The sequence below is a fragment of the Notothenia rossii genome, assembly GCF_949606895.1.
Source record: "Notothenia rossii genome assembly, chromosome: 5".
NCBI classification, from domain to species: domain Eukaryota; kingdom Metazoa; phylum Chordata; class Actinopteri; order Perciformes; family Nototheniidae; genus Notothenia; species Notothenia rossii.
Genome location: NC_136903.1, coordinates 56,364,706 through 56,379,269, shown reverse-complemented (window position 1 = coordinate 56,379,269; position 14,564 = coordinate 56,364,706). Strand labels below are relative to the sequence as shown.

Genomic DNA, 14,564 nt, shown 5'->3' with positions numbered 1-14,564 from the left:
GGATGCAAACTCATCAGGTATGAAAAAGGTGACAAGGATCCGAGCCCCCGGCTCCCCCACCCCACAGAATATCGGCTTTAAAATGAGGAATAACAGAGGATATTAGCAGAACAACTAAAGCAGCAGTGTTAATAATAACAGAAACGCCAAAGAGTCACATCTAATAGAAATATATAAAAGCATTTATTTTAAATTGTGTAGCAGTCAGTTTATAATTTTGGCAGCACTGTTGAGCATTTTGAAAATATATTTTCATGCCTCTGTGCAAGGCTTAGTCTTTCTATCTTTATAGCCACATGGTGTAAAGTAACTAAGTTCATAAACTCAACAAGTACTATACTTGGGCACAATTTTGAGATACTTGTACTTTATTTCAGTATTTCAATGTTTTTGCTATTTTGTTGTTCTACTCCACTACAGTTCAGAGGTACATGGTGTACTTCTACTCCCCTACATGTATTTAATACCTTTAGTTACTTTACAGATGTGGATGATTGATGTGAAATATAATCGTGTTAAATCAGACTTTAGTTCCACCTGGAGTAAATCCACAAGCTACCCTGCAGCATACAAAGTCATTCAAACTAGCTGCACCTTTACCAGCTTTGAGAACACTTTCATGATCAATCATTATAAAACATATCATATATATTATTCTGAAATGGACCAATCTGCACAATGACTACTTTTACTGTCGCTACTTTAACTATATTTTGATGATAATACTTTTCTACTTTTACTTGAGGAACATTTTGAATGCAGGACTTTTACTGTAACAGAGTATTCCTACACTCTGGTACTTCTACTTTTACTCAAGTAGAAGATCTGAGTACTTCTACTTTTACTCAAGTACAATACCTGAGTACTTCTCCTTTTACTCAAGTACAAGATCTGTGTACTTCTCCTTTTACTCAAGTACATGATCTGAGTACTTCTACTTTTACTCAAGTACAAGACCTGAGTAATTCTACTTTTACTCAAGTACAATATATATACTTATACCACCTCTGTTTATAGCCTATGAAAAACACTATTAGAAATAGAAGGCTAAACCTAACGTTAGCAGATAGTGACAATGTATGCGAGCTAGCTAGCTCAACGATTCCTTAAATAATATTGCCACAGAAAAACTTTTCAGTTCACATCACGCTCTGCCGCTCCGACAGGGAGCTCTGCTCTTGAACACCTGAACGGCCCGTTCTAACAGCTGTTCACCAGCGGTCCAGTCTGTGCCACAGTGACTCCGGACTTACAGTTAATATTAACGAACACACCCGTAGGTAATGTAGCTGCTGAAGCTAGACCATCATCTCGGAGCAGCAGAGCCTTATTATACATCCACCATGAGCAGAGCCGACAGGCAGGAAGACTCGAGCACACAGCTCACACTTCATTATAATATATAAAAAAAGAACACCATGCGTGTCATGATGGCACATAACAGCTCACGGCCGCAGATTACTCTGGGTCCCAGACCCCACCATACCCCAAAAATATTTTTATTGCAGATCTACATTTATCACACAAACGACCTATTTTGGATTCAAAACGGCGAATTTCGCCGAAAGGTGACAAGTTTGCATCACTGAACATAGACAGAGCACAACTGAAACATAACATCTGAGATGTAACAACATAATACACTTGTGGGGATGCAGCTTGGGATGTGAGGAGTGAGGGACACGGCTTAGAACGGGCGTGTCGCCTGGCAGGACAGGAGAGTGTGTGCACCAGTCTGCCTTGATCTATGAATTCATGTCCGTGACACTCACTGCTGCCCACAGCTGTTTTATAGAAGGAAAACCTCCTTCACTTCATGAAAGTGTTTTTTCACCACACACCTCTACACACACATGACGGGTGTTATTTTCCCCATAAAGGAAAAAGTCGCTGCAAATTATCCCGCTTATTACATGGCTACATTCTCAACAAAGTAACGACATGACTCCCAATATTAATTGAAATGCTTTTATGGATTTAGAAAATGTTTTCTTTTTTTTTTTAAATAGTTGTATGTATTGATTTAAATTGACATGCATCCGCTAAGAAAAATAGTCCGTTGTTACCGTTTTTTAAACAGTCTGAATTAAACGGCAGCTCTCAGCTGTGTATTTACACAACTAATGGCCCATCAGCCACAGTTCTCTCCCCCCCTCCCCCCCCGATCTTTCTTCTCCAGCAGCTAAATTAACTGTAGGTTACTCTGAGTGACAAGTTTACAGTTAGACACAACACTGTCATTGCAAGTGACCCTCAGTTAGTTTACTTTTATGTTCAACTGCTAAATTCGTTACTGATAAAAAAAGGGCTTCTACTGTACCTAATTACCTTAACACTAGAACCGCCAGAGGTTTTTGTATAGGCCTACCTAAACCCGTCAAATCCCGCTATTAGAATGCAATTTTTAACAACATAGGGTGCTACATAACACAATTTCAGGAAAAGTCACGGACTGGGAGACTTTAATATTTTATTGAAAAAAAGTTACATTGCACACACACAACACACATCACACAAATTGACCCGATTGGCGGTTCTAGTGTTAAATAAACTCACTAATTAATGAAACCAGTTCAATACGCATTATTCTTATTCTTATCATTCTTTATGAGTGCAGAAATAGTCTTAAAATCAGATCTGTTTTTTAAATGAAATCTGACAGCAGGCAGTTAGCTCTGATCACCTATGATAAATGCGCCACACCAAATCTGGCCATTCAGCCACAGAGCTCCCTCTATACAAATCAAACTGTAGACGGTGTGAAAGCACCTATTGTTTTAAATAATGGTCGGAATGTGACCTGTGAGCTTTCTGAACTACCGTGGGACAGCACATTCTAAACTAAAATGTTCAATCAATAAAGTAACATCTTATCTTATCTTAATAATATCTTCATATTAATAATAATAATAAATCATACAGTATGTGTCCGAAAAGGGAGCAGGAGGAAGCAAACACAAAAATATACAAAAAATATACTGCATATTAAAGCAAACGATTGTAAAGGTAAAAGTATGAGCATAACAAATAAAGAAGTGTAATGTAAACATTTACATTATAATTATGATTATTTAATATTTAAAGACTATATATTATTGAATTGCAAGATTAGATATACTTTAGTTGATCTAAAATATTGATGTGTTCAAATGCTCTTCAAAACACAACTGAAAGTCCATGCAACTTGTCTTTCTGTATTTGTGAATGAAGCGCCATCTCCTGGTTAAAACCTGAAATTGAAAATCTGGCAACGCCCTCTTGGAAAATAGTGGGAGGGCTTAACATTCCTCTATACTGGTTTTAGGCAGGTCGTAGGCAGGAAGCTGTAAACTGGAGTCTGAAATTCGGTGCTACATCTGTACATGTTTAGACTGTATGTGTCATGGCAAATACAGTCGCTGCTTTATTTCTGTCTGACGTGGGCTATGTGGGCCGGTACTGGAGCAGGCACAATGGCTGCTGGGCACGGAACCAGAACACGGAACCATGGCTGTGTGGGATGGTACTGGAGCACGGTACCATGGCTGTGTAGACCGGCACTGGAGCACAGGACCATGGCTGTGTGGGCCGGTACTGGAGCCGGAACAATGGCTTCTGGGGCTCGGGCTGCTAGCCTGGACCTGCAACTCCTTCTCTTCGGAGCCTTTCGGAGACTCCGTGGACCTCCAAAAGCCAGACGAGTACCCGAAAACGGCTCCTGGACAGGAGCAGGAAATGGGGAAGAAGCAGGGGTTGATTCCAGACGGAACACACCGAGACGTATGGTGCCAGGTTGGGAATTGGGAGGCAGGGAGCTAGGATACCTGGGGCTAGCAGGCCGGGAATCACATGTCGAAAGGAAGTCCAAAATCCAGTCAGGTAAGAACTTAACTAAACACGGTTTCTCTGTTGCCAACCGTTGCGCCTCTACCAGAGCGGCCCTCTTCTGCTGCACACTGGGCGCTCCCTTCCACCAATCAAAGCAGCAAGCCAAAAAAAAAGGTACAATTCTGTAATTCTACCTCAAATGGATCATCCGCTTGGTTGATTTATGGTTAGTTCATTCTGTTAGGGTTGAGTGAAGCAAGCAGGACCCAAATGCAGATTTCAACGAAAGCGTCAGAACACTACCCCGTGACACAGTCAAAGACAAACAATGATCCAACAATGACAGACAGAAAAACCATAACTTAAATACACACAAGACTAGTCACACAAACAAGACACAGGTGAGGAGGGAGGAGAAAACACAGGGGCACCAGGTGAACACAATCGGGTAATCAGGTAGGAAGGAAAACAGACAGAAAGCAACAGGCAAGACAGGGGGTGAACCCTTTTCAAAATGAAACATGAAACCAAAGACAAAACACAACACAAACAGATCGTGACAGAAGAGCACAAAAAAAGGAAAACAGAGTAGTGTATTGAGACCAGGCGATAGTCTTGGCAAGCTATTAAATCCTCAGTAGATCATAATGAATATGTCTGACTGCCTATTAATACAGGTCACCCACTCATGGCTTTATTGGAGGATATATCAAATCTGTGTGTATCTGTGTGTGTGTGAGATTCAGACAAGGGACCATCCTAAGTACCCTGCAAATCCAAAGGGCAGTAACTGCCTGAATGTGTAGCCCTTAAATTGAGACAAATCACTTCATCATCATTTTATCCTGTGAGAAGTCACTTGGGCCAGAAACGGATTCCCTAATCATTCAGAAGCATTTAATAATATGGTTCTTATTTCAGTTGAGTGCACCAATTCCAAATCGCACTCATGACTTCTGCCCCTTTGGCAGTACAGATAGAACTGAAGGTTCTCTAGCTGTGAGAACAGTGAAGGTGTAGTGTAAACGATACTTTGTACGATTTTCCCCAGTTTAAATCACGTTCAACCACACTATAATCTTCCTGCCAAACTTGCGGTATGATCTAACATGTAGTGGAGCAGTACTGACACACAGGCAATGAGATTTCTAACCACCAAGGGGTGCCTTTAGGTCATCAAAAACCAAGGCCAAAGTTTAAATAGTTTAACTGTAAGTGCAGCGAAGAGGCATAAAATCCAAGGTAGCAATACGGCAAGGTTCTTCAATTTATGTTGGAAATAAATAAATGAATGTTTGCAAATGAGTGCTGCTGATGGTGTGTAGAGAGCCTAAGTCAAAGTTGTACCCATGTCATAAATTTAGCATTTATAATGTGGTCGAAGATCTGATTATTTGACCTTGACGGCTATACTTTAAATTAGGCCCTATAGCAACTGCTCCATTATCAAATGCACACATTGATGCCACCAAATGACACAATAAAAAATAACATGCAACTATACATAGAACCTTCTTTTTAATAGCAACATTAAACTGGAATTAATTTATATCTTACATTTAAAACTTTTTGTTTACAAATATCCTACCTTCAAATTTTAAATCAACATTGCTCTGCACACTTACTAAAGAACCTTTGTGTGGGAAATCTCAGTTCATTTATAGGGCTGTAGGTATGCTGTCATTCTCACTGTAAACTATTTAATCATCGATCATCGACCCTAAATATAGTCTATATTAAGAACGAGAAAAAGTTTTAACATATCGTTTTTTGGAAACATATGACAACCGTGCGAGGGTGATGACATCAGAGCATCGTTCTATCTGCCGGGGCTGAGCCCCGGACAGCCCCAGCCCAATTTCACCCCGGCTGTTCTATCGAAATCAGTCACATTGACCCGAAGACATATTTTGAGTTGTATACACTGTTGGAAAGAGGAGATTCCTAGCTTTCTAATGATATCAAGATTGTTTTTGTACTCCAAATATTAAGCACTGAGTCATCATTTTGAGAAAAAGGCTTTCAAAGTTTCCTCTTCTCTGGAATCCATCGATCTGATTGATTATTAGCGGAGCAAATTATTAAAAATACTGCGGAGGAAAGATATTTTCGTTTGGATTACTGGTCTGGGGGGAAGCTTGCGAGTGTGTGTGTGTGTGTGTGTGTGTGTGTGTGTGTGTGTGTGTGTGTGTGTGTGTGTGTGTGTGTGTGTGTGTGTGTGTGTGTGTGTGTGTGTGTGTGTGTGTGTGTGTGTGTGTGTGTGTGTGTGTGTGTGTGTGTGTGTGTGTGTGTGTGTGTGTGTGTGTGTGTGTGTGTGTGTGTGTGTGTATACGAGTGTGTGTTTGTGTAATTTTGCATTTGTGTATAGGCCTATTGTTTGTTTCCAGGGGAAAACACTCACCGGCTGTTGTTATGCCTGCTGTGACGTCAAGTTACTCCGTTCTCCGCTTGTAATTATGCCGTTACAAGCTTCAAAGTTGTATTTATCATCTGAATTTGCCGAAACAAGTTTAATATTCTGAAAGCCAAGACATTGTTTAATTGAAATCAGATGAAAACAAACTGTAATGGACCCTGCCGTGTTATCTATGATTACTATACGCCTTACATTCATAATTTCAGCCGGAGGGAGGGGGGGCGGCGCTGAGGAACAGTAGAGTGGCGAGTGAGAGCTGTCATCTTCCCTTTACAAGCTTGAAAAATGTATTTATCGTGTGATGTTGGAAATAAAAGTGTCGTATTCTGAAATCCAAGACTTTGTTTATTTAAAATCCAACAAAACACCCGAACCCTGAAAAACTATTTTTTTATGCTAATCCACATTTATTTTGAAATGAGACGTTGCGACTTCCGACCTGATTTCGATAGAGCGGGTCACATACTGTGTGTAAGGCTGGGACACTTCCTGTCTCACTGTCACTCACTGCTGCTTTTTTCCTTCAATTCTGAGAACAACAAACCTTTTAAGGGATCGAGCTCCGTGTTTTGCAAAGAGGCCAGCTTTTGATAAGATGTGCTCCGTTAGCGTGGATGTGGATGGATCTGCGGAGTTGGCATGTCACCTTGGGCTTATCCTGTACACCAGGGCTATTCAACTACACATTCAGTTGGGCCAGATTTTATAACTACAAAATTCAGCTGGGCCAGACATTCAGCGGCCTGTAAAAAGCGGGTAGTGACACATTTTAAACAAACACATATTACTGCGATGAAAAACATGCAATTTTTATTCATTGTTCATCTAACAAAGGTAGGTCAAAAAGTGCATAAAAACACAACAAATTAGCATTAATTTAACAGAATCTGAAAAAAAGTGCACAGTTGTAGCATTACATTTGTTTGCTTTAGAAGTCAAATATTCAGGTTATTTTTTTTGAACCAGGCACATCACAAAGTGCATTTACTGAATACAATAATAGCAGTCTTAATAAATGTCCTCACATACAAAAAACACAGCTAAAGAGCTCCAATGCAACACAAAGAGGTAGTACTGTAGCAATACTATTTTTTCACTTTTCAAGTAATAACAAAAAAATCATACGTTTTGGTCACATTTGACCCAGACACATTACAAAGTGCATTTAAATGAATACAGAAAGAACTCTCAAGTTACCCTTCAGTGCACAAACCCATAACAAGGGATACGGGTAACTATATGAATGAATACTACACTACACGTCTACTATAGTAAACTAGGTGCTTACTATCACCTCATTTGTGATTTGTCATAGCTGACTTTCTCAATGGGGGAAGGGACATTTTTTTTTTTGAACAAGAGCAGTGATTTTTGGCTCATAGGATATCAATGCAATCCTAAAACATTGGTGAAAAGTGCTGTCAGTCAGGGAGCAGCGAGTGCTACTTTTGATTGAGTTCATGTGTGAAAAGCTTGATTCACATGTGTATGTTGATCCAAACATACTGAGCACACAGATCGCTACTTTCTGAACGTTAGGGAACTGCCGTTTTTTGACATCACTCCAAAACTTCGCTGGCCCGTTAGTGTCAATAAGTTCCAGTGTATATTTCCCCTTGTCGATGCAGGGAACCACTTCCTTTGCTCTGGTTCATACATCCCCCTCTATTGCAACAGTGAAGGGGTCTCTGGCAAAGCCCATCACCTCTGTGGGCAGAGCAAGTCCATCCAATCGACCGGCAAAGTTCTCTTTCAACCTCGCAATGAAATCTGTAATCACATCCGTGATTTGTGCCGGAGATGTGGTGTGTTTGGGGAGCGTCGGAAAATGCAGCATCCGACCTGTGCTCAAGTCGGTCGCGAAAAGGTCCAGCTTGACTTGGATCTGCTCCACAAGATCAATTACCGTTTTGTCTCTGTTTACGCTTCAGAGTTGAGAGAGACATGTTTTAGAGTTGCTATCATAGGACCACCGTTACTAGCACCACTAGATGCACTTTCAAAAAACGTGCTGCGTTGTGGTTTGGTGGTTTCTATGCAACGCGGAGTGTTGCGTTCATGGTCTGTACTAGTGTAAGAATTTGGCTACGGGAGGCTGGGCCACTCGGGAGTTGGTTCTGGGCCGCATCTGGCCCGCGGGCCGCCAGTTGAATAGGCCTGCTGTACACGTTCAAAATGATCCCTTACTTTGGATTTACTAACCAAATTTGTTTTACCATTAGGACCAGGCTCAGATCCCGTATGAAGTTTGAGGGATTTTGTGGATGATTTGTGGAAGGACAAACAAATAAAAATAAAGTTACAATAAGGTGGCTTTGCCGCCATCTATTGGCCAACGGTAGATACAGAATAGCTGTGGAAAATGTTAGATGGCCGCCCAATATTTATTCACTTTAAATAATCACACATCCACAACTATGACCAAATACAGTCTGTGTAGTGGCCAAAATATCCATTTGTTTTTTGTCCTTTGTTTGTGATTCACTCATGGGGCTGACAGAGGAATAAACGCTTTTAGTTTGAGAGAAAAAATATAGAAATGTCCAGATGCGATTGAAAAATAAGATAAAACTATTTGTCATATAAACTGATACTTCAATATTAAAGGCACAATAAAGAACGAAGCTGTGACGCTCCCAACCAGCAAGGTCTAAAAACGGTTCTCTTCAGTCAGCCACACCAGTAGGCTGCAGCACCTCTTGTTTTATGCTGCAGCACTTCGATCTACAGGAGTAACGCACTCAAATTAAATAATAAATAATATGCACCACAGAATCTCAGGCTATGTACTAAAAGATCAAATAATATAAACTAAGGAAATGACTCCTACAGTCTGCATAATGACTATAATAATATAAACTAAGGAAATGGCTCCTACAGTCTGCATAATGACTATAATATTATACATGACACAAAGTAGTCCCGTTCGTATTGCAACAGAATGTTTAGACCAACGGAGTAATACAGCCAGACTGACACAGTCTCACTCCCTGATACTCCAATAGCGATGCCTGGACAGGGTCCTTTGGCATGCAGTTGTGACACGCTGAGGGTGTTTCGCAATGTCGAGGAAAGCTGATCCAGAGCCACTATTTCATGCATACTACGTCATCGAGTGCCGCCAAAGGACTTTTTCCAATGTCCAGCATACTTGGAATTCTACCAAGCCTGGCGTACTTTTTGGGAGTTTAGGATGGCCGAAGACACTACACTACCCATAATCCCCTAATCGTTTGAGACTACACCATGCGCTTTTCTCGAAAAACCCCGTGATTATTCCTCAGGCTCTGTGATTGGTTGACCTCCGACTGTATTCCATATGAAAAAAACGATTCGTAAAAGATAAAATCATACTTTATTCAGCTAGTGCTTGCTTTACTCTTTGAAATTGATCGCATACATGTATAGTAATAAATGGTTCGGCTGCATACACATCTGGTTTAGTTCTTTATTTATCTACAGAGATTGGGCCTCAGATTATACCGGAAACTATTCTTTTACCATTCTGTTTTAATTTCACAATAAAGTTAATAGTAATATTTTGTTTGATATTATAATTTTTTATTAACTAGACCGCTAGTTCATGTTAAGAAAATATTTTCTGTGTTGCTGTGGGTTTTTCCATCGCTTTTGTGTTACAAATATCAAAACAATAATTATATGTGTGGTCGTCTGTCGATAACACAATATATCCGTCGTAAACTAAACCGGAAACAGCAGTATATTGTATTGTGTTAACACTGTAAACTTGACAGCTTTTTAACCCGAACCACTTACTGGTTAAAGCACGTTATTACACGTTTAGAGCAGGGCTCAAGCTTAAGGGCGTCCCGTCGTCGAAAAAAATTGTGTCGGGGAGGATAACAAATTATTTTGGGATGAATTTGGGAGAACCAGACCCATGGAGCGCCGGCCTCTTTATTTACTTACTCCTCTTCATCCCCTATGGGTAATAAGGCTGAGATGAGAACCCTCCATCGTATTTAGTCCTTAGCAATATGCTGCTCATCTCCCCATGTAGGGATGGGTACAGAGCCCCGGTATTAAACGGGCCCCGGGCCGGAATTATTAAAAACAGTGGTAACGTTAAGCTCCGACGTTATCGGACTTTTTGTCGGTACTGGAGACATTTAAAAAATATATGTCATATGTATTATTGCTACATAAACATGATATCGCAGTTTTAGTTTAGCCAACTCTGTTTCTAACATGCAATAAGACTACAACATGATGTATTTTCGAGCTTTCCAATCCAGACGAGATCTCTCTCTCCCGTCTATGTGCGAGGCAGTTTGTAAAGGTCTCCTGACTGTGTTACAGTCATCCTGGTTGGTGGTTACTCTGGGTTCTGTCTTCAGTACAGAGTGTTGGATTTTTTTGTTAATTGGATGGGACTTGATTGGATTCAATATTAGAGTAATTTTCTAGTTTGTGTGTTTGTTTAAATATATTTGGCCTTTGTTTATGTGATTGACTGATTTACTCAAATAAAAAGGTTGATGAATTATCATCTAATGATTTGTATGATGTTTTATTTATGTTAAAGATCACTTTGAATGATTTTAACTAATGATAATGTAGAAAAACTAATATTTTAAATTCGGGACGGTGCACATTAATTTCGGGACGGCTTAGATTGTATTTCGGGACGGTTCCGGGAGGATGGTAAAAAAAGTTAGTCGAGAGCCCTGGTTTAGAGTAATTGGAATGCAGGTAGATTGTGTTGCTTTTTAATGACTGTTTTTAAATACTTTTTTCTTAATGTCTTTCATTTTTGTAAAGCACTTTGAATTGCCTTTATTATATTATATTTGATGAAAACATTTAAATATTAAGAGTAGCCTACATACAAAATAGGGGGAAACTAGAAGATCAATGATAGAAAATATCAAGAAGATACTGTAAATGATATCTAGAATAAAAAGAGGTGTCAATCAACAAAATCGACCGAGGGGGCCAGAGATATGGAAAATGCACCCAAATGACCCCAGAAGTGGGTTTTTTTCTTCTAAATTTCTCTTAAAAGGTCAAATGTCACTTGTTTTGCATCAATCTTGATACAGGGTACTTATTATATGTTATGGTTTGGATTCCTAAAGCTATTAGTCTATACTATCCTATCATTCAAGGGTGGTTTTCTTTTTTTGGACGGACACTATAATTTACATTCTTTTACTATGTTCAATCTGAATTTACTTTAAAACTATCTATATTGATTCTGACACTTCTACATCCAACTCACAAATGTAACCTTGCTTTGAGAAAAAACATTATTAATTTAACCCTTTTAGAAGTGAAGATATAGTCCTTTGTTCTGGGAATGTCATTTTTGAGCTTGAGACCTGAAAAACAGGCTCAGGGCTTAACAGGTTAAATTGACTACATTGAAATAATCCAACCTTAAGGAGCAGTACTTGATTGCTAATTTATTCATGCAAAGAAGAAGTCATTGCTACATCATGAACACACATTATACCAGTAGGACAGTATACATGTATTAATAGTGTATTATTTTCTAATAGATTCTAAGCCAGTTAGCAGCAGTGCCTAGCATAGCTGGAATACCTTGAAATATACTAAAATTTACAAATAGTGTTTACATGCTTTTCTTCCACAATTGCTTGATTTCCCAGGCCAATGTGCCAAAAGACTGAATGACTACTTGTAATACATTTGCCAAGGAAAGGTATTTACATAATTAATGAGACTTATAGTCGGCGCGAATGAGCTTTATTTTCATTGCAGAGCTGATATATGCCAGCTTCAATCTAAATGATGGATGTTATAAAAACAGAAATCTTAAACATCCAAACAGCAGAAGCTACTGTAGCTAAAGATAATGTGGTGTTACACAGCAAGGTGTCTGAAGCGGCTTCTGGCTTCATCTGTCTATGTTAAATGAATTATTATCTATTATTATTAAAGGAAGGAAAAATTCCAGATAGGGGCCATGATGACGGTACACCTACGTAATTGGGTTTTTCTTAACCCTTAGGGAGCATTTTAAACCTGGAAGGAATCCTATCCAAGTCATAAAAATAGCTCACTCTGCTTTGAGGAACCTTCATGGGCATTTCAGACTGAAATGACAGTAGAACCTTCTCATATAAATTCGGGACAATGTCCAGGGAATCTGGTCTGGTAATTTTCCAGAATTTCCCTTTCATAAATAGTACATAACAGAAGACTGTCTGTGTCATATTTTTAATTTGTTCTCACTTTCTCGAAACATTCAATTTTGTTTAATCTTCAGGTGGTGCCCGGGTAGAGTGAAAAGAAGGCACAACATGGTGTGGATCACACAACGGTCATGTGGTTGTTTTGTTAAAAAAACAACGGTTCTCTTCCCGTGCCTTGAATATAAGATTTTGGTTGATTAGCCTTAACAGAGAAAAGTTCTAGAAATGTTGTTATGTTCCGGAAAGACATTTTCGATGGGGTCTTTTTGTAAATTACCCCTCTTTTTGAACCTTTGATGTTTGTTTCTCCTGCCTAATTGCAGCCCCAGTCACTGTAAATTCTCTGGACAATATCGGCTCTATTCACACGGGAGATAACACAAAATTGTACTAGGAAGATGAAGGGGTAATGTCAAATGATTGTCCAAATGATTCGGGCATTTGCATTCTCACATGCAACTATAGAACTATACCGATAGTGTTAAGATAATTTCAAGTTGGAGTGACAGTTTGTTAGGATCTAGACAAAAGCATGTTGTATTAACCCAAAATGTTGTCAAAAAAACTTGTCTTGTAACAAGACCTCAAACTATGCCTATGGAGAAGAGCCACAATGAAACAATAACTTCCTTCAAAATAACTTTCATTATTTTTACATTATATTTAATTCAATTAATTTTTTTTTAATTCAAATTAGTTCTATACCGTACATTCCTTATTTGATGACCTTATTTCTCTTAAATTACTTTTTATCTGTAATCTTACTTGTCAATGAACCTGATTCTGATAATATATAATATAATGATTGTAATAATATCATGTCAGCACACTACTGCACTGGTAAAACCACATGGGAATGGTAGTTTTTAAATGACTACTTCTTTACCATGTGATATTCAGGTCATATTAGGGAAGGTAACTTTCTGTTGTATCAAATCTTGCTGACATCACCATGGCAACTCCTTGCCCTTGTAGGTGTGGCCTGCTGCAGGTTGGAGACCGCCTCCTGTCAATTAACGGGATCCCCACAGAGGACGGAACACTAGAAGAGACCAATCAGCTTCTCCGAGACGCGGCACTGACCAATAAGGTCTCCTTGGATATCGAGTTCGATGTAGCAGGTTTGTGAAGTCATCCCCAGTTTTATGATTCCATTACACCAAGATATATTTCCTCTTTACTAGATGTTTTATTACGTTTACAGAGTCACTTTATTTATGCTCGACTCAATTTTGGATTATTGTCAAAAATCCAACACCCTTAAAACTATTTGGATTATTATCTACAATGGTTTAAACCATTTTTGTATAGGGAAATTACAGAGCAAATTATATACACTGCTTTCTTTTTTAGCAAGCATTTAGCAGTTTTGTTGGAGGATGTTTAAATCGATAAATTTGCACAGAGCGTGATCACTGGTCTCATTTGCTGAGAGCTTTGTGGACAGATTGTAATTACAGCTCTTCACTGCAGGGCACAGCCTTATCTGCATGCTTTTAACCCGATGAAAGTGAAACAACCACACATACCCTTTATCTGTGTCATTAACTCTGATTTCATTTTTTTTTTAAAGTCATTCAATTGCATTGCAGGCGTTTCTGAACTCACAGACAAAGGGTTGATCAATCCAAGTCTTTGAAAGGGGATTTTGACAGCAAATTTAAGCAATTTTAGCAAGTATTTAATAAGTAGGATCTGTAGGGAAAATGAATCTGCGGCTTTTCCACAACTTGGCTTTACCTTCTTGTTTTAAAGAGTAACATTTAAAGGTGACCTGTGGAATTTAGCATTATCCCCCAAGATGCATCATGTAAATCCTTGAGCATTATTTATATGCATGTTTACTTGCGTCAAGTCTGCATTTTTGCTGTTTTATTCTGTCATATTGCAGCAAGTCAGAATGTGTCGCCAGCACCTGTAGATCAGTGGAATAGACACCATTGGCACTGCGTGTATCACTTTTCCCACCTTAGCATGCATGCATGCATGTGTGATTGCATTAGATAAAACAATACGTTGACCCATTCAGAGAAACTCCTCAACAAACTGGACCCAATTTAAATTAACAGAAGATATTAGGAAGGCCAACAGCATAAACATGGCCCTATAGAATGAAGCATGTGCATGAGAAAAAAATGCCATAAACAGTTTATTTCACAATA

General features: G+C 39.0%; 1 protein-coding gene across 6 annotated transcripts in view; it reads left to right on the top strand.

Annotated features, from left to right (window-relative positions):
* The window catches only part of LOC307040641 (glutamate receptor-interacting protein 2-like), a 235,991-nt gene that overhangs the window by 176,797 nt on the left and 44,630 nt on the right, over nucleotides 1-14,564 (top strand). For all 6 annotated transcript variants that reach the window (XM_079683688.1, XM_079683687.1, XM_079683686.1 and 3 more), the window contains one exon: nucleotides 13,378-13,523. In XM_079683688.1, the coding sequence (XP_079539814.1) occupies nucleotides 13,378-13,523 (146 nt within the window). The remainder of the gene's footprint in view (nucleotides 1-13,377; nucleotides 13,524-14,564) is intronic.